Here is a 26,694-nt window from a genome sequence, read left to right on the forward strand (position 1 = left end):
TTTTCTTACCTCCAGATTATATATATGACATATTATAATCTAACCATTTTTAATATTAACTATATTATACTATAATATACCAAATTATGCTAATTATCAGTCAAATCAATTAATATGTGTTTCTATTTCATAAAATTTTCCCATTTTTTTTTCCAAATCCTTTAATGGGTCTTCTATTTATATAATTCATTAATTTTGCCATTGCCACATATTCTATCAATTTACGTTATTTAGTCCACCTTTCTCACTGAAACTCAAGCTGTCTTACATAGTGTAGCTGGATACAACCAGCAGCTGGGACATCCAATCAACAACTCAATAGGGTTTCGATTGCAGAAGTTTGAAAACAAGTAGAAATCTAATACAGTGCTGAAAGAAGGCATAGGCAATAACATTCAGTTTATATACTGCCCTTCAGGACAACCTAATGTCCATTCAAAGCGGTTTACAAAGTGTATTATTATCCTCACGACAATCACCCTGTGAGGTGGGTGGGCCTGAGAGAGCTCTGAGAGAGCTGTGCCAGACCCAAGGTCACCCAGCTGGCTTCAAGTGGAGGAGTGGGGAATCAAACCCGGTTCTCCAGATTAGAGTCTTGCTGCTCTTAACCACTACACCAAACTGGCTCTCCAATTAAACATGGCATGTTAAACAATGCAGACATTTCCTAGTAGGAGCACACTTACATACGCAGTACACAGTAGCATTGTCAACAGTCCCCACCTCTTTACCAAAATATCTTTCTGAACCAATTTCTTTCAGCACAGCCCTCCTACCTTCTCATCTTCTCAAATGTCAAGACAGGCCGACCCTCCTGTGTCGCATCACACACACCCCGCCAAATGCTTCATGGCCACTGGCTTCCCTGATTCTACCTGCTGCCTTTTTATTTTGGCCTTCCTCTGCGGAGCTCAGAGTGGCACACGTGGCTTTCCAACCTCCGTTCTACCCTCCCAAAAGCCCTGCACGTGGACGAGGCAACAGAAAGTGGCTGGCCCAGGGTCACCCGGAGATCTCCGTGGCTGAGTGGGGGTCTGAAGCCAGTCCTAGTCCAATGCGTTAACTGCTCCACCACACTACCTCTCTCTGTCCTTTTTTATTTCCTATCACACTTTTGCAAGGGTCCTTCTTCCACCCTACTGTTTTCAGAAACTGAAATCTCTTAGATGCATTTGTATTTACTGATTTATATCCTGCTTTTCTCCCTCAGCTGCGAGGAACTCAAAGCGGCTTAGAAAATCATTTTCCCCTCATCTGTTTCCCCACAGCAGCGACCCTGTGAGGTGGCCAGGATGAGACGGGTCCCAGGTCACCCAGTGAGTTTCCACAGGAGAAGTGAGGATTCGAACCAGGGTCTCCCCATATCCTAGTCTACCACTCTATCCACTACGCCATGCCAGCTCTCTCACCACCCTATTTATTAGGTGACAACAGCTTAGACAACTATGCCTAGTCTCCAGATGCCCTGAACATCTACACAGTGCTACGCCTTCCTCTTTCTTCACACCCCCTCTCAAAACCCAACTTTTCTGTTAAGTCTTTTGCTTACTCCTCTGGGTCTTATCCCCAGTCATTGCAAATCTAAGTACCTACATCTGCATTCATTCCTATTCACCCCCACCTCCCTCCAGTTGCCTTCCCGGTAAAATTTATATGGGAACAGGGATTTGTCTGTTTTGATCACGTTATTCTGTAAAGCACCCAAATATCACCTTGTTAAATCAGTAATCATACCTTCAGCCCTTTGAGGAACTGTTTGGTGATAGCCACGGCATCCTTGGGACTGAAGAGGTCACTCCCTCGAACGCGCTTCCCTCCATACTCTATAACAGCAGACACCAGCTATTCAAAGAGAGAGAAAAATACTGCTCGGTTAAATTCAGAAAACTGTTGAAAAGGAGTTATATGCTTAATACCAATTAAAAGGACAGGAGGGAAAGTGGCAGATGGGAGGGAGGGAGGGAGGGAAAGAGGGAAGCAGCAAAAGGGGCGAAGATGTGGGGGTATGATGGGGAGGGAAGGAGCGGAAAAGGAGACAGGTTGGGGAGGATGAACAAGCTGCAGTCTCCTCACAGGTTCCCCACTAGTACGTTTATATACCGATATACGTCGGGTTTCAATGAGGAGCTGAGCCTGTTCCAAACAGCAGGCACATCCCAGGAGAACGTAAAAGCCCACCCACCAAATGCACAGTGAAACTCAGATGTGAACACCAGCAATTCTCCCGCTTGCCTCTTCATTCTTAGCGCTCAAGTTTCCTCCCCACCCCCGAGGAAGCCCCTGCCACGTACCTTGCGGTGTCTCTCGGAAACCCCTCTGTTCTTCAGATCTGCCATGAGGATGGGGAGGCTGTTGCTGCTGTGCCTCTCATAGTGCAAGGCGTAGAGCATCACCAGCCTCACCGCGTCCAGCTCGGTCACTTTGGGGTTCTGCAGGAGCCGTCGCACGTTCTGCAGGAGGAGGAGAGAGCTCGCTCAGGGCTGCAAACAAGGGCCAACCCGCACTTCGACACAGGGAGGTCACTCGAGGACACCTGTAAACACGCTCACTTCCGAGAAATGCATTCTGCCCACCAGCTTTCTGGGTCCTTCTGAACATTTCAGCAGAACGAGATTCAGGAAAAGAAGACTCCTTAGGATGCAAAGCTTCACATGTGTGATCAGCATACAGTGGAAGCATCATGACTTAAGGTCACAGCAGATCCTTAAAATGGGGCTTGGGGATGTTGGATGGGATTGCGGACAGTGTGCCACCCACTAGACTCTGGCCTACGGAGGGAACGACAGGGAAACACACTGGGCCAGCAAGGGAGGCTTTCTGCAGCAGTAAGCCGAACAGAGTTATTCCAGCCCGTTAAGTCTCCTACATAAGTTTCTCGGCCTCTTTGGGACTCCGCTGTCACTCCATGTCATGGCCACACGACTACTTTGCCTGTGGAAGACCCTGGCGTGCAGAAGGGTCCCCGATTTAAGCTCCGGCATTTCCAGGCAAAGGCCAAAGGCAACAGGGCTGGAAAAAGAACTTTCCCTGTCTGAGACCCTGGAGAGTATCTGGCAGGGAAGACACTTTTGAGTGGTTGGTCTCACTTAGTATCAAGGGAGCTCCACCAAGAACTTCTCTACCCAACAGAAGCAGATTATAAACCATACCCACCAAAGGATATGGGGGGAGCATTCATAACAGAGTTAGATTAGACAGGCGTACTGATTTCAACTACAGTCTCACCACATGCAAAGATGAAAATAAAGCTCACGGTCTGAAAACTAAGCTCCGCAAAGAGAACAAAGCATGCGCTTAACTCTCTCCCAGAGGAATCCACCAGTGTTAAAATGCTCAACTCTGATCAGATCATGCCCAGCCTTGCCATTGTCCTTAAAAATAGGAGCATGCAAATGATGGCGTGGCTCCGGCCCAAGCGACTGTCTGGACACACAGTCGCTTTTTAAGGCTCCCTGAAAGCCAAGGGCGTCACTGGAACCAGCCCTCTCGGCCCCTCGTGGTTTGCCCAGCACCACAAATGCTAACAGCATCAGCATTGCGCAGAACTTTTCTAGAGCGCCTCTACAGAGCCTCAATGCCTCTCATTTTCCATAACTGTAGCTGGGGGGGTGGGCGGTGTTGCCTGAATGGGGTTTCCAGTGGTCAGAAGGCCTAGACACAAACCTTCTGTCCGTTTCCACATGGCAGATTTCAGTTCTCCACCCTTCTAGTACCCCAGTGACCCCCCCTCCCCACAGCCAGCTTCCTTTTAAAAGGGCAGCATTGTTCCCAGTAACAGCCACAATTCATCCTGACTAATGTGGTGTCAGATAGTGGGGTCAACTTATGAAGTCTGTGAACGAGGAAGGGAACAGACGTCCGATTAACACTCTGCAGTCACACAGAGGATCCTTGTGGAAAGGTTTCCACAAAGCTCTCACACCAGAGATCCTTTACGGAAAGCAGCTCTTCTCCATCGGATCCCCAAATGGGAAGAAGATGAGAACGTTTCCGAAAAAGGACCACCACCAGGCATTTTGAGCTTTTCAAGTTCAGAATACCACACTCTGATGTCCAAAACTGACTCTGCAGAAAGTTCACCCCTCCAATTAAATGCCCCATTTAAAACAAATTATGAGGTCAGGCAGAGGTAAAGGTGGCACGGGGTGGGGGAGATGCTTAAATCCCAACCCATAAATTTAAGAAGGCAGAAAAACCCCAGGAGCAGCCGTGGAAAATGGAGACCCAAGAGTGCATTACCGTAATCTCCCCTCCTTGAATGGGATACGCAGGCAGCCGGGGGTGAGTGTGACTCAAAGGCGCCGTGTCGGGGCCAGGCCAAAGGGCGGAGTTGTACCAAAGGTGTGCCACAAGCACACAACAAGAGGAAACGGTAATAACATCCACAGCCCAATATTAACATAAATCAGTCAGCCTGGCTTACAAGAGGCCTGCAGACCTTCCCACACCGATTATCGCAGTAGGAAGTAAGAAATAAATAAACGCAGGAAGATTTTCAGGAGCCAATTCTAGGGGAATGGACAGAACTTAAAAATAAAAGCAGGTCGCTTCAGTCCTGAAGCACATCCGTGACACGCAGAAAGACCTGTGTGAGTTACTGAGGCAGCCCCTTTCAGCAGCCGCATGTCCAATCATAGCTTTTATCTGATGACCCAACCGCAGGGAGTCTTTTGACAAAACCGTACTACCTCGTGGGCCCCCGACACACCTTGTTTTCCATCGTCTGATGATGGCAACACGCCCTGATAATTAGGTCCATCGCCAGACCAAACACCAGCCCAAGAAACAAACAAACAAAGATGCAGCTGCAGATGAATGGGGCTTCCGCTCAACTCTCAACACACAATCCCTTCCAACGAGGTTGTTCGCACACTTGGGATGGGAGCAGCGCTGACCTGGCACCGGTCAAGTCCCGAGTTCCAGTGCGCACACGGGCGCTTGGACGGCCCACCCAAACTCTACAACAGAGCCATCGGTATGCATCAGCGTATGCCTCGCATGCAGCACACGGACTCCACCCGCACAAACCCATCTCAAGTGCAATGCCGGAGTGTGCTCGCTGCGCAGGGCGCTCGGCTCTCCCCCAGGACCAGCTACCTGCAGGGCGCTGGAGTGGTCGTTCTGGCAAGCCAGCTCCTGCTCCACCTCGGACACTTCCAGCAGGTTCCTCTCGCTGACCAGCCTGGAAAGCTCCCCCACCACAGTGACATGTTTGGAGACCGTGCCGGACATTTTCTTGAACTGGGGGTAGTTCTCCACAAAGGCCTGAAACACAGACGGGAGGAGGAGGAGTCACAGGTTCTTACAAAGCGGGGAGCAGGAGGTCACAGAAAAAGCCCTGACGGATCGGACCGGCAGACCATCTCCTCCAGCTGCCAAAGAGGGTCCCTGTTCCTGAGTGAGCCGGTGCCCTTTAATCACCAGGGCTGGCAGCCACTGATAGACCCATCCTCTATGAATCTGTCTAGCCCCCTATTAAAGCCATAAAAACCCAAGAAGAGCCCTGCTGGATCAGACCAGTCGTCCATCTAGTCCAACATCCTGTCTCACACGGCGGCCAACCAGCTATTCTGGAGGGCCAACAGCAGGCCATATAGACCGAGGCTTTCCCCTGAAGTTGCCTCCTGGCAACAAGATTCAGAGGTTGATTGCCTCTGAATATGGAGGCTTCCTTTAGTCACCATGGCTAGTAGCCGCCAATGAATCCCCTTTTAAACCTGCCTGTGCCTATGGCTATCACTACATCCCCTGGCAGGGAAATCCACATCTTAATACCTGGTTGAGTTAAGAAGTATTTCCTTTGGTCCATTCTGAATCTACTGCTCATCAACTTCATTGGATGCCCTTGAGGTCTAGTATTTTGGGGGAGAGAGATAAGGTCTCTGTCCATTCTCTCTACCCCATGCATAATTTAATAAACCTTTATCATTGTGTGTGTGTGTGTGTGTGTGTTATGTGCCATTGAGTCGCCTCCGACCTATGGCAACCCTATAAATGAAAGACCTCCAAAACATCCTATCATTATCAGACATGCCCAGATCCTGCCAACTGGAAGACGTAAGTTCTTTTAGTGAGTCCAGCCATCTCGTTTTAGGTCTTCCTCTTTTCCTCCTGCCTTCCACTTTTCCTAGCATCATTGACTTTTCCAGAGAATCTAGTCTTCTCATGATGTGACCAAAGTACAATTGCCTCAGTTTTGTCATTTTAGTTTCTAAGGAGAATTCAGGCTTGATTTGATCTAGTACCCACTTATTTGTCTTTTTGGCTGTCTATGGTATCTGCAAAACTCTCTTTCAGCACCACATTTCAAATGAAACGATTTTCTTCTTGTCAGCCTTTATCATTAAGACATCTCTTTCATAAAACAACCCAGACTCTTCTGCCTTTTCTTATAGGAAAGCTGCTCCAACCCCTTGATAACATCAGTTGCCCTCCTCTGTACTTTGTGCAGCTCTGCAACGTCCTTTTTGAGATAGGGCGACCAGAGCTGCACGCAGGACTCCAGATGAGGCCACACCATCGCTCTACAGTCCTGGCCGTTTTATTCTCAATCCCTTTCCTAACCATCTCCAGCATGAGTTTGCCCTTTTCACTGCTGCCACACACTGGATCAATTTAATTCAAGGCAAAAAAGGAAGATGACTTCCATAATGTTGCAGGCTATTCTGGGGGGCACATTCTGCCCACACAGAGAATCCGCTGCACAAGACTCACAGTGCTTCTGGCACAGCGGGTGTCCCTTGAACTGTGTGCCGTCAAGTGCATAGATGCTTCGGGGCTGAACGTGCCAACTTCTTGCCCTTAACCAAAATGACTTCCATCCCTCTGCCTCCAAATTACCTTCATGTCTGCTATAGATTCTAGCTTCTGCTGTTCCTTGGGTTTCCTCCGCTGGAAGTCTTCCATAAGGTTCTTGATATTGCTGCCAATTTCTGCAAAGTTCAGGTACATATTCTGCAAACAATAAAGGAGACAGTATGAAGGTGGCCGCTGATTAAACTTTAGCCATCAACAAGTCAGGAAACGTTTTGTGAGATGCCACAGCAGACCTAGGCACAATGGCCCTACTGTGAAACGGAAGGACCAAAGCGAGTCTAAGGCGACTCAAACCCTCCAAAAGCCTTTATGAAGGAAAGATCAGGGACCTGGAGATGGCTTTAAGGCACAGCAAAGGCTAGGACACGTTATTACAGCCAATGCCTTGGACTGGAATCCCTCCCTCAAAGGAGTTTAGAATGAGAAGGGCCAGATAATGGAACTGAAAAAAGAATGCAGATTTGTGTCTTATTCAGGAGACATAACAAGATCCCAAAAGCTGCAGAGAAATCTGAAGGAAAACATATTGGGAGAGAGGGAATTAAAATTTGCACACCGGTGAGATATTCACCTTCAGATACTACTGCAGGTGGATCTTCACCCCCACACTGAGTCTAGAAAGGGCAGCTTCCTGCCTACAGTCCTTAAGACACTTTCCCGTCTGCAATCTGACCCAAGGCCATAATATTGGTTTAGGTTCAAAAAACAGCAAAATCTGAATGCAGACATTATTACATGACGACCTATGTACTTACATTGGCGTAAAACTCATCATTTTCGGCAGACAAAACCACTTCTCGAAGATCCTTGCTTATGCCTGGAACCCGTGAGAGGTCAATCCTATTGTTGTTAATTCCTAGCAGCTCATGGACCATGGCCTGGTATGTCCACTACACAGAAGAAAGAGAGAGAGGAAAACACTGCATAACGCCTAAACGAGTTTTATATGCCCAGGGGAGCAGTGGATTTCTCTCGCTCTCTAACCACAGCCAGCTGTCAAGCCACCAAATTTCAAAGACAGCTTGAGAAATGGTGTGGTGGCCTGCCGTTCAAAGAAAATGAAAGGAAAATCCAACCAGGTGTGACCAAACTCTTGCCCCAATCTTCTGTAGCCCTGGATCCTGCCTGATCTCTTCAGTCAGAGGCCTGATTTACACATTCAGAATGAGATGGGAACAAGGTCGTAGCTCATGCTTGAGAACGCTCCTCTTATGTTAGCGTTCCGTACAAATATAAAACCCTGCTCTGATAGTTTCCATTTGCATGGAGTTGTTTATGGGAAAGAAACGTTCCAAGGTTCTGTCTGAAGCTACACCTTCCCATCTATTGCCTCAACAGACTCCCCCCTTCATTCCTCAGCATACGGAAACCAGTTTTAAGTGTCCAGCTGAAATGAAAAATACACAACCCAATCTTTCAAAATGTGACTTCATCAGGGAGTGAAAGCCTGGACAAAGAGGCTGCTTGACTGAACCATTGTTTTCTCTTTCCATCACCTTCTCTCTCCCCCTCCAAGTCCTTCTCAAGATCTACAGTTCCTATCATTCCTTGGATCCAGAGGAGTTAGCCATGTTCATCTGTAGTCGCAAAATAGTAAAGAGTCCGGTAGCACCTTTAAGACGAACCAACTTTATTGTAGCATAAGCTTTCGAGAACCACAGCTCTCTTCATCAGATGCATACGCTTGTGCTACAATAAAGTTGGTTAGTCTTAGAGGTGCTACTGGACTCTTTACCATCATTCCTTGGTCCTTCCTCCAACCTCACACTCAGCCTCTGCTACTCCCATTTCTGCTACTGTCTTCCTCAAGGTCATTTTGAGATCATCGGCTACTGGGAGAGAGATACGCATTCCTTCGGTTTATGAAGCTCTGTGAAGCATGGTGCCCCCCAAATAATACATTACCCCTGCCCAACGTGACACCGGCCAGCCCCTGAGCACAAATGCAAATCCGGCCCACGCCACACAGACTTCCCTTCCAACCCTCAGACGCCTGATGCTGGGGAAAGAACTCTCACCTGGTTCAGAAGTGGCGTGATGGCATCATCCGACCGGTCCAGGAGCAGCAGCAAGGGAGGGACTTCCGTACGTCGGAAGTCAAAGAGTTCATACTCTTTGGTGATCACTTGCTGTTTGGGGAAGGAAGGATCATTTCGCTTTCAGATGGAAAAGGCTCTCTGAGGCCCTCGTGATTCTCGTTGCCATCAAACTGAGACATCAGCAGAGTTGTCTGCCCACCCCCAGGCAGCCCCCCAGGACCCCCCTCAGCACCAGCCTCTATTTCCAAATCCCAGCAGGAGCCAGGCCGATGCCATTCTGCCCAAGAACCAATGCCAGCATTGGAGGGGGGGTGGGGGTGGGGGTTGCAGAGCAGCAAAAAGAGGCAACTAAGAGCCCGGAAGGCTCCCAGCAAAAGCTCGGCTCAGCCACTCCTCCCTCAGCCTCCCCATCAGGCAGAACAGGGCTGGTCTACCTCCCCGAGGTGCCAAAGCAGTCCTGAGGAAATGGAGGCACCTGAGCTTTGAACAGGTGAAATGTGCCACACTAAAGGTTATTCTTCTTAAGGCGAAAGACATGAATCTGGAGAATAAAACCATACCTTGACACATTCCCCGAGCCTCTTGGCCGAGTCTGAAGAGAGCTGGTAACGAATCATGGGGCACTTCTTCAAAGACAACAGCAAGGCGGTCAGGCCTTGGGTTGCCCTGGACAACTGGGCTGGGTCCCAGCTGTGACCCTAGAAAAAGATAAACGAGTGAGGCTGAGCAAAAGGAATGGCTGCAAGGCACCTGCTGAACACCCCGGGGTCACGCCTCGGCGCCTCCAGCAAAAAAGTGTTCTGGTAACAGGCCTAGGAAATCTCGAGTTGATTCTGGAGAGTAAACGTACTAGCATAGAGTAGCACTTAAACCTGCTTCTCAGCAAGGAAAACTATTGGTCTACCTGACACAGGACTCCCTCAGGCAGAGAATGATCTTTCCCTAGCGCCTGTTATCCAAAATAATAACAGTGTGTGCGTATATACTGCTCTTCTAGACAGATTCGTGCCCAGTCAGAAAAAGGAACAGTCAGTGTTATTATTATCCCCACAATACAGCTGAAGAGCTGGAGCTGAGAGGAGGGGCTCACCTAAGGCCACCTGCTGAGCTCATGGCAGGAGTGGGAGTCAAACCAGCAGAGTGCTGACTCACAGCCCAACCATTTAACCACTATGCTACAGCAGTTCTCAGTACCTCAACTTAAATGGAGTCGGCCCACATCTGCAGAAGCCCCATTCCTCCACCTATAACTCTGCCCTGTTGGCTATGGTAAAGTATAATAAAGAGACAGGATACTGGAAATTGCCACGAGCTCCCACTTCAGCGTGTACCCAAATAATGTCCAACAGCTAGCATTTCCTCCTAAGGGACGTACCAGTGAGAGGTTTTAAAATGTCAACATTTGACAGCCATAGAAACTGACTGCAGAACACCACAGCATGGCTTTCAACCATCTTTTCATGTTTCAGCAGGGCAGACAAAGGCGCTTATATGCCTAAGGGAACAGGAGTCGAAGAAGGCATCGTGTCCTCCCCTGCCCCGTACCTGGCAGCAGCCCAAGATGTTGAGAGAAAACACGTGTGGATTCACAGCAATGAAATCTCCGTAGAATTCCTGTCGAACAAAAACAAGTCAGGGATGCGGCCCGGGTCTCACAGTAACTGGGCAGAAGATAAACATTTTAAATAAAATAAAATAAGCAAACCTCAGTGAGAAGACAGGGGAGGTCCCAAGAGAAACATCCCGGGCCGTGCCACGAGGCAGACAGAGATGGCTGCCTCAAGGGGCCACCGTTTCTCCTACGGGCAGCTGGAAGATCTGTATCTTTTGCTTCGGGCTTAAGGAAAGATACCTTGGGCCAGCCTAGAGCACAGTCACTGCTGACACAGCCTTCCGCTCCGTCCAGAGAGGTCTAGCAGGTTCATTCCTTTGTCAAGCGGTGGAGTTACTGGACGGCATGGAACACAGCCCCCTCCCCGCCTCATTTATTGCTCTGCCACACTTCTCACCCAGAGTAATCTACAGAGGCCAAACCCCATGCCACTGGGAATGCCACCGTGGCAGACCCCACGCCTGGTGGGACTCTTCCCTTCCCCTCAGCCACAAAGCTGTCCTGCACAGCAAGCAGAAAAGTGGGCCAGCTGCCCAGCAGCCCCCCCCCCCCGGAAGAGCTTAAAGGAGGCGTCCACAGAGGATGCAAGCTGGCAGCACAACCTGTTGGGTGCCCGCCACCAGCCAGAGGAATCAAGCTGGGGGGCTGGAGAGGTGGGAGCTGTGGCGGCCCACAAACGCTGTGTGGTGATATTATATGATGTAAAGCACTGCGGCCGATGATCATTTCCACAAGTTCAGCCCAGGCCACCTTTGACCCACACTGCACACAACTGTGCAAGGTTAATGAGTTAATAATAACAACAATAACAACAGCAACATTCGATTTCAGGGCAACTTAACACCCACTCAGAGTGGTTTACAAAGTGTGTTATTGTTATCCTTACAACAACAATCACCCTGTGAGGTGGGTGGGGCTGAGAGAGCTGTGACTGACCCAAGGTCACCCAGCTGGCTTCAAGTGGAGGAGTGGGGAATCAAACCTGGCTCTCCAGATTAGAGTCCTGCCGCTCTTAACCACTACAGCAAATGCAACAGCCTGTCTCAGTCTAAAGCAGCTTCAGGAGATCAAGACTTCAGACATTCAAGAGCTATTTTAAGGGTATGCAGTGAGATCCTTGACCCTTTTTTGAGCTTTTGCCAGCCGATAGTCACACCAAACCACATGCATCTTTTGACACCTCTCCACACAGTTTCAAAAATGGCTCGCTACGTGCCACAGGGAAGTTCCTGTTCCAGAAACCAGGCCAGGGCCCTTCGTGAGCACGTTGCTCTTGGGAGGCACGTACCTGGACTTCGGCTACCACTTCCTGCTCGTCAGCCTCTGCCAGTGACTTGATGTCACTCTTGCTGATCACGTTGCTGAAATCTGAAACGAGGCAGCACAGAAGGTAGCCAACAAGCAGGCAGAAGGGAACCGGGTTCACAGCCAATTCACAAAGGAGCGACAGAATGCGAGACGTAATTAAGAACCTTTCAGACTGAAGGAGGCAAGAGGCTGGCTACAAGAGTTTCCCCCCCTAGGGCCCAGGCTACACTGGGAGGCGGGAAAGCACTGTCCAAATGCTGCAGCATAGTATCTGAAAGACCGACTTCTGCCATACGTTCCTGCCTGTGAGTTAAGAGCAGAGGGAGAGGCCCTCTGGACCGTCCCATCAACCGAAGATGCTCCTCTGGGGGCTATACTGGAGAGGGCCTTTTCACTGGCAGTCCCACAATTATGGAACATCCTCCTAAGGGAGGCACGCCTGCCCTCTCACTTTCAAACTGTAGGAAGCAGCTGAAGATGGTTTTATGCAGGATGGCATGTGATTAGTTTTTCGACTTATGGGTAGTTTTAAATTGTGGTTTTAAATTGAGGTCTTCTTATGTATTTTCATGTAAGCTGTCTTGAGCGCTGTAAGGTAGAAAGGCAACCAATAAACTTTTTAAATTAATTAATTAATCAATCAGTGGGGCAGACATGGCCAGATTAAGACAGGGAGACGCTCCAAGCAATGTTACGTTTAAAGAGGCCCACACAGCCCTATCCAAATCTGGTCGTTCAGTCATTTTTAGCCTTGTTTTTGTATTGAGTGGCCCCCTCAGAAGCAGTGACTTATTTAGCTTGTGCATGGATCCAGCTCTGCAGATAGACAAAGCCGACCGGCATTCTGAAACAGAGTTACCTAGTCAGGCCGCACAAGCAGCTCACATTAGCCAATCTGCGTAAGGAAAAGGCTGAGTTGATTCTACAAAGCACTGAATCTGCAAGACGTCAGAGACCAACAATCTTAGCTGTGACATAAAAACGCTAACCGAGTTTCTACCGCTTATGCTGGCGAAGACAGGCTAGAATGCACGTGGGCAGGGCCTGGCAACATCTCCGAAGGCACTGGGGGGGGGGGAGGTGAAGCTTGCCCAGGGGGCTGGCAGAAAGGCCCAGGATATTCCTCTGCTATTCCTAGGACTGGCAAAATTATACCAAATGAGCAAATATATTCATATCTGCTTTGTGGAGGTTCTGGTCCTTCATAGGAAGCAGATTCCAGAAGGTGTTGCTGGAGGACCACCGTTCTTGTCCGTGGGAGTCATTCTTTTGGGCTTCTCATGGATCAGTAATGGGCTGGGTGAGTGCAATTAAACTGTTTTATTAATTAAAATATTTCCACCCCACCTTTCCATGGTGGTTTACGGCTGCTTACAATTCCAAGATCACAAACATACCAAGTACGATAAAACCCCATGACCAAGGAAACGCCTGCAGCTTAAACCCCAATGCTGAATCTGTGAACCTAAAAAGAAAGTAACAACGCCGTGACCAACTAACTAAACACAGTTTGATACATATATACGCATACACGATAAAGAGAATCCTTCAATAGTAATCTGGGTCTCCTAGTATATAAATAGATGAAATAAATACCAAAACTCGTATAATCAATAGGATTACGATTGAAGGATTCTCTTTATTGTGCATGTATATATATATGCATAAAACTGTGTTTAGTTAGTTGGTCACGGCGTTACTTTCTTTTGGGGCTTGATACCATGACACTCGCGCTTTTGTCCGATTCTAGGCAGATCATGAGAGGGAGGGTAGTAAGGGTAATATCAGTGCTTAGTTCTTGTGGCCCTTTCTTACATGCCCAGGGTAATGCTGATCGCCACTTAGGGGTCAGGTAGCAATTTCCCCCAGGACAATTTGGCTAGGGATTCTGACAGTGTTTTGCTATCTTCTGGGCATGAAGCAGGGATCACAGAGGGTATGACAGGGGAGGTATTTGTGAATTTCCTGCATTGTGCAGGGGTCAGACTAGACGACCCTGGAGGTCCCTTCCAACCCTTTGATTCTATGTGCGCTTTGGGGGTTTTCTATGATTCTATGATTAAAAGTCCATGCAAATGAAGTTTCCTGAAGGCGCCCCTCCATCTCCTCTGGATCCTTTGGGATTATGCTCTTCTAGTAGGATGACAGCTTGAAGATATTTCTGGAATCTTGGACAGCGCCCAGAGCCTAGAACGCTTCCTTTCACCTCTCAGCTATGCCCGTTATAGGAACACAGTGATCTTCCCACCGTTATCTATGCCTTAGTGACGGCCAAATTAGCCTTCTGAAACGGGCTGCAGGCAAGGTTGCCCTTGAAGGCTGTCCATAAACCTCAATTAGTTCAAAATCCTGCTGCCCATCTACTGACTTGTACAAACTGGCAGGATCATGATACATGCATTTTACAACAACTTCAACGGCTGCTGGTTAGCTTCCAAGCTCAGTTCAAGGCTCAGTTCAAGTTGTCGGGGTTTAGAGAGTGCCTCCTAACACTTGCTCAACAGAGATATCCCATACGCTGAAGGGCTGTTGGGGGGTTGAGGAAAGAGGGCTGCTTTTAGGTTGGTATTTGATTCGTTTAATCTATTTAATTATTGGTAACTTTTAAATTGTGCTCTATATTCTATATTCTTACGACTGTTGTTCTTTACTTTGTTGCTTTAAATAGGTACTCTCCTATGTCCGCCCCAAAAATTGCTTATGTTCTATTTCAGCATTTTGTCAACTCTGTATTGGATTCTTGCTAATGCCATGTCTTTATAAACTTGTGTTTATTTACCCTGTGGAATTGTTTATGAAATTGTCCTTGATACTGACTGTACTAATTTCACACTGTGTAATCTGCCTTGAGTCTCAACGAGAAAGGCAGACTATACATGACATAAATAAAATAAATATAAATAAAATGACTCTGTAAGCTCCCTTGATTCCCGTAAGGCAGAAAGGCAGCTAATAAGGAATAGTTCTCTTTGGCTCTCACTCCATCGTGGTGCAACGCCCTGCGCTCAAAAGGCTGTTGAGCCTCTGCACTTCTCTCCCTCCAGGGAGTGGCCGTAACTCATTGGCTCCGCTAGGATTTTAACATCTTTACCTGCTGAATTCTTTGTGTGGTCGATCCTGCTATTTGGCTTAACTTGTCAAGTGATTGTTTGTAGGCTGTGAACTGCTGTTTAAAAAAAATATTTAAATTGGTTTTCACTGATTTTAGGGAGTATTCTTTGCACTGCATTGTGTCCCTCTTTGAATTTTTAAAAATTAAAAACCAGTAGAAACTTTGGTAAATAAATAAACAGGGCTGCCTTGTGAGGAGCAGGGCCTGAGTGATAAGAGGCAATATAAGCCGTTATGCACCGTGTAACTTTGGGTCATTTGAGCCGAATTTGTTAAATGCCATATCATATAAAACCTCCTTTCCTCCTTTCTCCCCAGTCTCCATAAAGGTCTTTGGGAATCCCTGGGTTGCTGATTTATCATTTCAGATGAGATCATACAAGCCGGAAGGAGAACACACAGACAAAACGGGCCTGTTCTTCTCTTGATGCACTTGCATAGGGAGATCATGACATCTAGAGGCCAATCCAGGTTCGTTCACACTACGCCGGCAATACCGATCCTTCCTGTAATAATTCCTCCGCAGCAACAAAAATAGGAGTCCCGTGGCACCTTAAAGACTCCAGCCCAAGGTTTTGTGAGCCAGGGCTCACTTCATCAGATCCATGTTCATCCATTAGGTGGATGCATTTATATTCAAAGCTGCAGGCAACAGAAGTGGCCGGGGGGAGCGGGGGGGGGGGAAGAGGCAGGACTAGATGCTAGGAAAGGAGGCCAGTTTAAATCAATATCCAACAAACAGAGTAATCAATCTATTCAGAAGAGCTGGTCCTCGTCCACTCTGAGTGGACCGAGCAGTCTTTTGGTTGGATAGAATTTCCAGCTGGCCTCATTTCATAACATCGACTCCCCTGTCCTCTCCACAAAATTCTTCTGTTGGCTGCAGTACTAAGTATAAACTTATCTGCCGAATGGATGTATATTTCATATATTCGATGAAGTCAGTTCTGACTCACAAAAAATGATGCTGAGATAATTTTTTTTTGGTCTTTAAAGGTGGCACTGGACTCCTGGTTTTATATTGCTACTGCCAACAAACATGGTTATTCTTCAAGCTTTTAATAATATTAAATATCATTATCACGACACGTACATAAAAACCAAACATGAACAGGACCCTCAACCAAGAGATCTGAACTTTTTTGGGGATATGTATACAAAAAATTGTTCCCAAGCCAAATCTTATTTTACTCGGCCTTTCCAGAGACCTGCTCGAGGCAGCTAGCAATAATTTGTTTAAAAATCATGACTATTAAATATCCTGGAAGTCACTTTAAACAGGAATGGTTTAGCCTGATGCCTAATAAACAATAATGTGGGAGCCAGGTAAACCTTAATGGGAATAGCATTCTAGAGATGAGATGCCAATGCCAAGAAAGGCCTGTCCGTACTTGCCACTGCAGGTGGGGGCGTGGAGCGCAGGGCTTAAAAGGATCCTCAGGGTACAGTTCTGGATGACTCAGGTCAGGTAGGATTCAGATCTAGGTCCAAATCTTCTAGGTAGCTTTCCTATATCGAATCATTTAACTCCTGGCAAGAGGTACCCCTCAATAATGTTTTAAGTTCATTGCCAGGTATAGTACACAATAAATACTATTTCAGAATCTCTGCTTCCATTCTAAGCCTTTATCAAAACATGATTATTCAGCATTCTTAATATTCGCTCAATCAGCAGAAAATTATACCATCCATGGAAACTACACAGATCATTAATGGAGAGCCATGACAGGAGTCCACCATGCATCTGATTAAGAGAACTGTGATTCTCGAAAGCTTATGCTACAATAAAATTGGTTAGTCTTAAAGGTGCTACTGGACTCTTTTTGATCAAGAAAGAATCTTATCAAAAGATAAGAGGGACACAGGCAAGGAACCCCTTCTAAGAAGCTCTTGATCCTCGTATTTATTTGGTTTCAGAATCATCTCATCGATCTTAAAATCACTGAGTTTATGGATTATTCTTTGTACTGCGTTGTGTCCCTCTCTGAATTTTAAAACATTTGGCAAATTCTTGGCTAATGATCTTATAACTTCAAAAAAGCTTATCTATACTTGCAACATCTTAGATTATATAGAAATTGTTAATTCATTTTATGTTAACAAAGTCTCTGTGAAGTTAGTGATTACAGGCTTCCCAGACATATGAGTATCTTTTGGCCTCCAACCAGTGCACCCATCCTTGAATCACCTCTTCAGCTTCTGTGAAGTTAGACCTTCCTGTCCTCAGCTGCTCTCGGCACCTGGGCTTCAACACACAGTATCTGCTGCTTTGGGTCAGGCAGCTCTTCCAATCAACACAAGGTCACCCAACTGTGTTACTCCTCTGTTTCATGCCCCTCTCCAAGGTTGTTCCCTTCTAGGCCTCTGGGCTCTCCTTGTGGCATGCCTAACTGTTGGGGCCAGCCTAGCCCTGTTTCTGTGTGCAAAGGCATCTTCTATGAGCCTCGTGGTCAGCGACAGCTCCCCTATACTTCTAGCCATATCCGTGACAGTATATTTTCAAGTCATGCGCTTTACGCTGAGTTGCCTTTGGGCTTGACCTGGAAGTTACAACTGGTTCAGAATGCAGCGGCACGCACCCTGAGGGGGATGCCATTCAGGGCACACATCCATCCTGTGCTGTGCCAGCTGCACTGGCTTCCAGTTCAGTTCTGGATCCAGTTCAAAGTGTTGGTTTTAGAGTTGCATGCCTGGAGGACCGCCTCACCCACTCACTATGTCCCCCGCAGGGCCTTGTGCTCTGTGGATAAGCAGCTCCTGGTGGTCCCTGGCCCACAGGACATTCGTCAGGCCTCGACAAGGGCCTTTCTGGCCCTGGCTCCCGTCTCGTGGAACACGCTCCCAATTTAGGTATGGGCCCTACGGGACCTGTTACAGTTCTGCAGGGCTTGCAAAACGGAGATGTTCTGCTGGTCCTTTGGTTGAGAGACAGCGAATTGTCCCCCTTCCTGTTTGCCGCATCCTGCGCTCCGCTGGCAGCCGCTCTGGGCTGTGCGGTAGCTATGTACGTGGTTTTTTAGATATTTATTACAGCCTGGGTTGATCATGGCGCTAGTTGTTTTATATTGTTTTTATGATTTTTAGATATGTATATGGTTTTAATTGTATAATATATGTTGTTAGCTGCCCTGAGCCCATTTGCGGGGAGGGCAGAGTATAAATTTGATAAAGTAAATAAATAGAACTACTTGTCCCAAGCCCACAGGATGCTAGTCAAGACTGAACCAGGTATATATCTATGTAAATAATACATGTAGGCAAGATGGAACACCGTGAACACAATCAAAGGGGAGGAAAGAGGAGTTCAGCAAGGTCACAAGGCAACATGCGCCGGGACGATGCATACTTACAAATGAAATAGATGCTGTATTTCGGCCTGCGCAGCTCTTGAATAAGGTGCTCTACGTTTTCCTAAACAAGTAATAAGCCCAAACATGGCAAGATCAGAAATAAAATCCCAAATCAGTACAGAAGTCAAAGCATGTAATTTTATCCAATACATGTACCAAACTACATTCAGACAAAAAGCGACACAAGAGGATGTTCAGCAACTATGGAGCCTAAGCTAAGTTAGAGGGGCAGCAAGTGATCCAAGTAGTTTCTGTCCCTCTTGCATCCCGCTACCGTCAATGAGGCCATCAAAGGGAGGGCAGGAAGCAGCTAGACAATGACACGGCAACCTCCACTGGGCCTGGGGTCCAGCTCCTTTGAGAGCTGCTGTTGCATAGTGGCTAAGTGGTTGGGTTGCAAGTCAGCACTCTGCTGGTTTGATTTCCACTCCTGTCATGAGCTCAGCAGGTGGTCTTGGGTGAGCCCCTCCTCTCAGCCCCAGCTCCCCAGGTGTATTGCAGGGATAATAATAATACTGTCTTTGTTCACCACTCTGAGTGGGCACTAAGCTGTCCAGAAGAGGGGTATGTAAGCACGCTGTTGTTGTTGTTGTCTTGTCCTCACAGAGCATCCATTCTGAATTTTAATGTCACTTATATTGGTACTCTATCCCTGCAAAGCGCTTTGGAATTAATTTTGGCTGAAGTGTGGGATTCAAAATACCTTAGTAGGCCGCAGGAAGCAGATGGCTTTCAAGTGCTTCATATTCTCCCGGTTGGCAGAATCAATGCGCTCAAAGAGATAGACCTCCTTCTGTAAGATCTCCGACTGCGTGTACACCATGCTCACGATACTGGTCTGCAAAAGAGAATGAGCTGTCCAGATTACCTCCGCTCACCTAACCATCCCACACGTCACTCCATGAGAGATTACCAGAAGCAAAAAGAGAGTTTCATAACACTTAAAGTCTAAGGTTGTCACCTCCCAAAGTCTGCTAAATAATTTTAGGCAACATTTAAAGGCAGCTAAGGCTTAACTGGGGCTAGTCGCAGAGTTCTGCCAAAGGATCCATTTGCAATGCCAAGAATCAGCCCTGAAGAGAATCCATCAACAACAAGCATGGCCTTGCTTTAGAACATGCACAGGATCCGACTGCAGCCTGTCCTCTTGGCATCTGGGATCAGGGAGCAGCCCTTGCACAGCCTCTTTCATGGGAAGCTCGAACTCTGGCCGTGCTGTGAAGAAAAATGCTATGTTCTAACTTATACAGAAGCCATCTTTCTTGAAACTTTGGTTCAGGGGCTTCCTGTCTGCACAAGCAGTCGAGCCTCCACGGCAGAGTTCTCCGTGAATTAATTGCTAAACAATTTACACCTGCAGGACTGAGTGTGCCATGAACTGCAGACTTGGTTGCACTCCCCTTTCAGGTGACATCAGCATTTGGTGCCTAATGAGCTAACAGACCTGGGCCACTCTGGTTTCCAAATGACATACAAGACCTTACTCAATAACGGAGCCTTAAGCTTTCAGTGGGTTTCAGTGGCAACAACTGTAACTCGCCCACGGCTTCACTTTTGGATCGAGAACTCTGAGATGGATGCTGAGGCACCCATCTATTCGTTTTGTTGTGTGGCCTAGCTTTTTCAACTTTTGACCAAAGACTGTGGCTTCAGCATCCTTGACAACATCTTGTTTTGCCTCCTTTGGAATTACTGTGGTATGTATTAGCAAGTGCTTACATGCTTTAGGATTTCTTGTTTTATCCTCACATTCTGTCTTGTGATTTTAGATAACCTTGCACGTTAATAATAAATAATTATATTTCATTTCTGTGTGGGTTCTTTTAACTCTGACGCCTCAAAGCTACAAATCACTTTGTGAATCTCATGAACCACCTACCATAATAATATTCTGTTTTGTTACCCTTACTTGCAAACTGCCCTTGCAAGGTAGACTTCTGCTCTGTTAATTCCTTAACAGGCTTAGAGCTTTGTCCCTCTACTCCTCTGCCTTGGGATAGTTGAAGGGACTGGTGGCAGCCAACCTAGGCAATTGTGAGACATTCTCTCATTGTCAGTTTTGTAATCTGTGTGAAACCGGCCTACAGGGCACCTGTGACACATGCCCCTGGTGCATTTTCTTCACCAATAAGCACCATGACATCTAGAATCATAGGGTTGGAAGGGATCTCTAGGGTCATCTAGTCCAACCCCCTGCACAATGCAGGAAATTCACAAATACCTCCCCCTCTCCCATAGGCACCCAATGACACTCCATGCCCAGAAGGTGGCAAAACACCGTCAGGATCCCTAGCCAAACTGGCCTAGGGAAGATTGCTACCTGAACCCAAGGTGGCACAAGATGGCCTCTGCTACTGCTATACTATTTTTCTCCAGGCCTCTCTCTCTCTCTCTCTCCTGAGCAAGCTCAACCTGCCCCAATTACACGGCCTTTTTTCCCATGGCAGTTTTCACGTGCCATGAAACAACTGCTTCACAAGCAGAAATCCAGGAGGCCATTTTGCCCAGTGTAAAAGTAGTGAATTCATGGAGGAAAACTACCTGTTACGCCCCTACAGCAGTGAACAGCACAGAAACTATACTAGGAGAAAAAGAAGGGGGCAGCCAGCCCTTAGTTCTCCACATATTTGGGGCCAGGGGCAAGCCTTCCAAGTCAAGCCATCTGAGTCCCAGCTCATCTTTTCTTCAAAAGCATTTAACCACTACAAGAGAAGTCAAGTAGGTACCTTTACTCCTCCAAGGGCCTTATTACTTTCCTCTTTTCCAACATGGACCAAGAAAAAGAGTCATGCTTGAAAATTCACACATAAACATAAACATTTCTCCCAGCAATGCATGGCACGCTAATACAGACTGCTTCCTCTCTCCAAAATCCCTTATATTGCAGCAAGAAATGAAAGAACTGTAGAAGAACAATGATTTGCTTTAGACAAACGCAGGACTAAACAAAGAAGTAGAGGAAAGTAGGGATTCTGCAAACTATGTAAAACAGAGGTGTTTAGGAGGGCTTTCCTAGGAAGGTGCTTGTAATGATTCCAAGTAAATGGTGTTACTGGAACTGCTCTGTTGATAGGATGGGGAGTTAGCTTAGCAGTCCAGAACTAAAACAGCGCGGATCTAGCCAGCTATACCAAGGTCCATTTTCGAAGATCCCCGTAACAAAGAGGCAGACTACAAGTATTCAATCAATAACGTATATTTTCTAATAGTGTGGCGTATGCCTGAAATTACACACACATCCAAGATTACATACAAGATCTAAGAAATACAGAGTATGAAAATTAGAGACCTGAGCAGGAACCCCACGATGACAAGGGCATACTCACAAGCAGTAGGCATGTCAGAGATATAGACGTGACATGATCCAGCGCCCGCACTGGAATCACGGAGAGACAGCAAGGAAGCTGGGATGGGGCTGGTGCGCGCGCACCCTCAGGTTTGAGGGGCTAGCTTATATACTTTCAAAGCACCCAGGGGCTGGCGCCCCTGTCAGTGGTTCTCACGACTTAAATCAAAGGATTTAAGGCCATCGGAACAGCCTTGATTGGACCATGTTTGAAGTCTGATTAATTTATAAATGACACCTTTGGGGAGAGGGGATGGGGAGGAGGGAGGGGATCCGGGCAGTTTGCTCGTTCCGGTGCCTTCAAGTCCGGAGTGCAAAGGTTGCTTTGATGTGCGCTTGTTGATGGCCCTGGCTGACTGATGATCAATCTCCATTCTGGATAGGTGTTAAGAAATGCAGAGGAGAGCGGGATTCTCTTGCTGCGTACGTGGCCCGCTCGCTTCTTCGAAATGGCTTCCCCAAGCAGGCTGTTCCCCTCGGCTTCATGGCTGTTCTGAGAACATGGCTGTCATCTGGGCATGGCTAGGGCTTACCAGCAGACTGTCTGGCAGTGAGGGCAACCAGCCCACGGGAGGCTCCCGGCAGGAGCTGGCCAGGGAGCGCCTGGCCATTCTCGCGGAAGGTTTCCCCTGGCTGGCATCTGGCTGCTGGCAGCGTGGCTGGAGCCCAGGGTAAGGCAAGCTCTCATGGCAGGCAAGGGAGCAGCGTTTAAGACACAGTCCGTGGTTGGCAACAGGGCAGCATCACACAGGAGAGTCCAGATATAAGCTTGAGCAGGGCAGTGCCACGTAAGAGTTCTGAGAGCAATTGTCCAGGAACTGTCAGTCTGTTGCAGCATCAGATATGAAACTGACACGTGTATTAGAGGCACACAGGCAGGGCAGTCTTTTAGTATAGAACTCAGACCCAGTTCGTGGCTGGCCTCTGGCGGGAGGGAGGGCTGCTCGGTAACAATGGGTGTCTGTGTCTTTAAATGCTTGGTTTGAGCTAGGTGAAGAGTCGGGGTGAAAGAGGGGGATGAGTGAGTGATGTGATTGGTTAATGACTGAGAGGGTGGGCGGAGTGAAGGCAGTTTGAGACTGAGAGTGGAGGGAGAAAAGTGTCAGTCCGAAGAAGGCAGGCTGGCTGTGGGCTGCCTGAGGAGTTTTAAGCATTTCTATGAGAGAAATATTGAGTTTAGTGAAAGAGCCTAACTGTGTGTGAAGCCTTGGAAGAGATCTGTATGAACGAGTTTATAGGAAGCAACTTTAAGAACCGAGAACTACGTTTATGAAACCGATACGCTTCCTGACTAAATAAAAGTTTATTTTGCTTTGTTATCTCCCAGTGTAGCTGTCGTTGCTTTATCCCATTCCTATCCTCAGGGCCACATAGAACCACGAAGGAGCCTGACGCTTAGGCACGTTACCAAAGGGGAAACTTAAATAAAATACATTGGAAAATAATATTCCTGGTGGCAGCAAACTACCCAGAGGGTGTCAAGGGAAAGATTAAAAGAAAAATCTACCCAAGAGAAAGTAAAGGGTCATAACAGTAATACTGTTACAATAGAATGGGTCAGGAAAGCACTTTCAAAAAGGAAAAGGACTGTGGACAATATCGCTGCGTACAAGATGTATTCTCTGTTTGCTGCCCGTATTATCCTGTTGTCTCTTCATTGTTCTCTACTGATGTAATGCCATTTTTCTGCACTGCACTCTCTAGCATGTCTAATATGCTACATTTATTCAGATTTCTGTAATCCAAGTGCTAATATATTGCTTATTAGATGTCTCATCACATTGATTGCATGGAATTACAGTCTCAATGAGAAAGAAGAAGAAGAAAGGCAGAAAACCGATCAGTCAAATGGGACCTGGATGCACCTCTGAGGGTCAGTCAGTAACTGGGTACAAACAGCAAAGAAGATGTCACGCCATGCTTGTAATGCAGGAGCATTACAAACAAAAAGTACAGAAGGCAACAATTTGATGGGGTTTTGGAGGGCATTTTCTAGGAGGAAAGGCTGAAGAGTCTCAAACTTTCAGTTTTTAAAAAAAAGGTGATTGTGGAGCGGAGGGCATAATAGAGCTGTATAAAGTTATATATAGGGATGGGAAAGAAGTTTTTCCCTCTCTTCCAAAATACTAGAACTTGGAGACAGCCAATGAATTTTATGGGCAGTAGATTCTGGATGGGCAAAAGAAAACACCTCTTTACTCAACAAGTGATTAAAATGTGACAGCCACAGGCGCAGGCAGCTTTAAAAGGGGACTGGCCAGGTTCATGGAGGATAAGTCAATCAGCGGCCATCAGTCGTGATGACTAAAGAGAACCTCCATCTTCAGAGGCGCCAACCTCTAAATAAATAGCAGTGCCAGGAGGCAACTTCAGGGGGAAAGCTGGCCCTCGGAGTAAGACAGGACGCTGGATCAGAGGGCCTCTGGTCCGATGCTGCAGGGCTCTTCTCTGGTTCTTATGTTCGGACAGTGGTGTGGCCTCCTTCCTGGGTGGACTATAGCAAGACGTGGCCTCCATTTTGCCCCCCCCGTGCCCCCCCATGCTTAATGGCTCCCATCCATACAGTAACCACCTGATGCAAGTGACACCCTGGAAGCTGCCAGGCTGAGAGCCGCCTGTTGAGAACTCATTACTTTAAACAGAGTTTAATGGTAAAGGGGGAGACTTCCGTGCCTCCTCCTGTCCGCAACTAGTTTTATGGGAAAGCTGTTTTAAAGAGGGGGTGGGCATCAGGAACCAGCCCTCCTCCCCCAGTGTGGGCTGCCACCAAGATATTTAGTGTCATCGATTGCAGTACATTTGTACCCTTCGCGTGCAGTTTATACTGCTTATACAGGTGGGCCCCCCACAGCAACGGGTGTGAGGCGGGGTGCTGGGCTGGATGGGCAGGGCCCGGCTGTTCTCGGTTCTCACGAGCCTCTCTCTGCATCCGCGCCAGGGACGGAAGAACGCCAGACCAGGCGAGGGGCTCTCGGCCAACCAGGGCCTTCTCGCGCCCGTCGGCGACCCCAGCAGCAGCAGCAACCCCAGGCGCAGGCGCAGGCGCAGGCGGAGCCTCCCTCTCCGGAGGCATTCTACCCCCGGCTCCCCGCGCAGGCAGCCCCTCCGCCCGGCTCACCGTCTCCTTGTCCATCAGCAGCACCTTCATGCCCGGGCCGCTCTCCTCGATCGTCTTGGCGATGTACTGCTTCACCGCCAGCACCACGTTCATCTTGCCCCTTGCAGCACCGCCGCTCGCGGCCTTGGGAAGCCCAGCTGCGCTCCGCCGGCAGTCCCGGGAGGCGGCGGCGGCGGCTCTTCCGCGTCTCCCTCCCTCCCTCCCGCTGCAGCGCTGGGAGGTGTAGTCCGGGAGCAGGCGCCGTGCTCGGGGGCGGCGGCGCTGGGACTACAGCGCCCAGAAACCTCCTCGGAGCGGGGCGGCGGCTTTGAAAAGGGTTTCCCGCAGCCTTTCCCGTGCCGCTCCGCTCCGCTCCGGGGCGCCTTTGCGACCGAAATTAGGGGTATCCCCGGATAGCAGCGCATGCTCCTGTTGGGAGGCCTGCTGGTCTTTAAGGTGCTGCTGGACAGAGGGTTGCCAGCCTCCAGGTAGTGGCTGGAGATCTCCTGGAATCTCCAGCCGAAAGAGATCAGTTCCCCTGGAGAAAATGGATGTTTTGGAGGGTGGATTCTATGGCCTTATACCATTCGGGGGCCCTTCCCCTCTCCAGGCTTCACCTCTGCGCCGAAGCGCGCGCACGGCCAGAAAATGCCCGCGCGCGGCTCCGCTTCTTTTTCTCCACCCCTCCTCCGATAATTGCCCACTGACGATCTTCATAGAATCCTAGGGTTGGAAGGGCTCTCCAGGGTCATCTAGTCCAACCCCCTGCACAGTGCATAACAGTCACAATTATCTCCCCGCCCCCCCCCCCCCCACACACACATCTGCTCCACGCCCAAAAGATGGCCAAAAAAACTCTCCGGCTGCAGAAAAGCGCTGGTGGATCAGGCCAGTGGTCCATCTAGTCCAGCGTCCTGTCTCGCCCAGTGGCCGGCCAGTTGCCCTGGAGGGCCAAACAAAGAAGGCACAGAGGTGAGGCCCTTCCCTGGATGTTTTGTTTTCATTGTTTTTAATGTTTTAATTGTTCACTGTCTTGGGGACCCTAAGTTGGGTGGAAAGGCAGCTCAAAATGTTTTAAATCAATAAATGGTTGCCTCGTAGCACCTGGTTTAGGAGGCTTACTGCCTCTGAACATGGGAGCTCCCTTTAGCCACGTGGCCAGTAGCCACAGATGGGCCTCTCCGTGATCCCTGAATCTGCCTAGCCCTCTTTTAAAGGTGTCTGTGGCCGTCACTACCTCCACACTGTATCTGAAGAAGAGAGCTGTGGCTCATGAAAGCTCCTACCCTACCATTATTTTTTAAAAGTCTTCTTGCTCTTTTCCACACTGGCAGTGAATCCCACAGCTTAGTTACCCTTTCAGTAAACATGGACAATAAATAATGACAGTAAAAATAACAATAAAGAAGTGTTTCCTTTTTGTCTGTTCCATGTCTATTGCCCATCCACTTCAGGGGATGCTGTTGAGTTCTAGTATTTTGGAATAAGAGAAAGAGTCCCTCCGCTCACACGATCCCCATGCCACACATTTCCATTCCTACAAATGGATTATGCTCATAAAGAAAACCAAGCATCTAAACCCTGCTCTTAATGAAGGAAAGACTCGTTTTTTTTAAAATGAAGGTTTGAAGTTCTAGGAATCAGCAGAAAAAGGGATATCCATTTATGCTTCAGCAGAAGGAAAGGCACTGTATTTCGACTTCCATACAACCCCTTCTGGCACTGTTTAACATGTCAGACTCACAAAATGTGTGGCAGGGGATGAGCTTTGTGAGCCACAGCTCACTTCTTCAGTAGGAAAGAGCAAGAGTCCAGGAGCCCCTATAAGACTCACAAAATGTGTGGCAGGGGATGAGCTTTGTGAGCCACAGCTCACTTCTTCAGTAGGAAAGAGCAAGAGTCCAGGAGCCCCTATAAGACTCACAAAATGTGTGGTTGGGTCTGAGCTTTGTCAGCCACAGCTCACTTCTTCAGTAGGAAAGAGCAAGAGTCCAGGAGCCCCTATAAGACTCACA

At 48.0% G+C, this 26,694-nt stretch overlaps 1 protein-coding gene across 1 annotated transcript in view; it reads right to left on the minus strand.

Moving 5' to 3' along the window:
- VPS45 (vacuolar protein sorting 45 homolog) overlaps positions 1 to 24,868 on the minus strand; it is a 61,655-nt gene extending 36,787 nt beyond the window's left edge. The window contains exons 1-12 of the mRNA XM_055000252.1: positions 24,701 to 24,868; positions 18,940 to 19,074; positions 18,237 to 18,297; positions 11,756 to 11,835; positions 10,401 to 10,469; positions 9,416 to 9,553; positions 8,835 to 8,945; positions 7,572 to 7,706; positions 6,841 to 6,954; positions 5,098 to 5,265; positions 2,292 to 2,450; positions 1,735 to 1,842 (exon numbers count right to left, since the gene is read on the minus strand). Coding sequence (XP_054856227.1) covers positions 1,735 to 1,842; positions 2,292 to 2,450; positions 5,098 to 5,265; positions 6,841 to 6,954; positions 7,572 to 7,706; positions 8,835 to 8,945; positions 9,416 to 9,553; positions 10,401 to 10,469; positions 11,756 to 11,835; positions 18,237 to 18,297; positions 18,940 to 19,074; positions 24,701 to 24,793 — 1,371 coding nt within the window. The 5' untranslated portion in view covers positions 24,794 to 24,868. The remainder of the gene's footprint in view (positions 1 to 1,734; positions 1,843 to 2,291; positions 2,451 to 5,097; positions 5,266 to 6,840; positions 6,955 to 7,571; positions 7,707 to 8,834; positions 8,946 to 9,415; positions 9,554 to 10,400; positions 10,470 to 11,755; positions 11,836 to 18,236; positions 18,298 to 18,939; positions 19,075 to 24,700) is intronic.
- Positions 24,869 to 26,694: the final 1,826 nt, after the last annotated feature.

The sequence above is a fragment of the Eublepharis macularius genome, chromosome 1 (genome assembly GCF_028583425.1).
Source record: "Eublepharis macularius isolate TG4126 chromosome 1, MPM_Emac_v1.0, whole genome shotgun sequence".
NCBI lineage: Eukaryota > Metazoa > Chordata > Lepidosauria > Squamata > Eublepharidae > Eublepharis > Eublepharis macularius.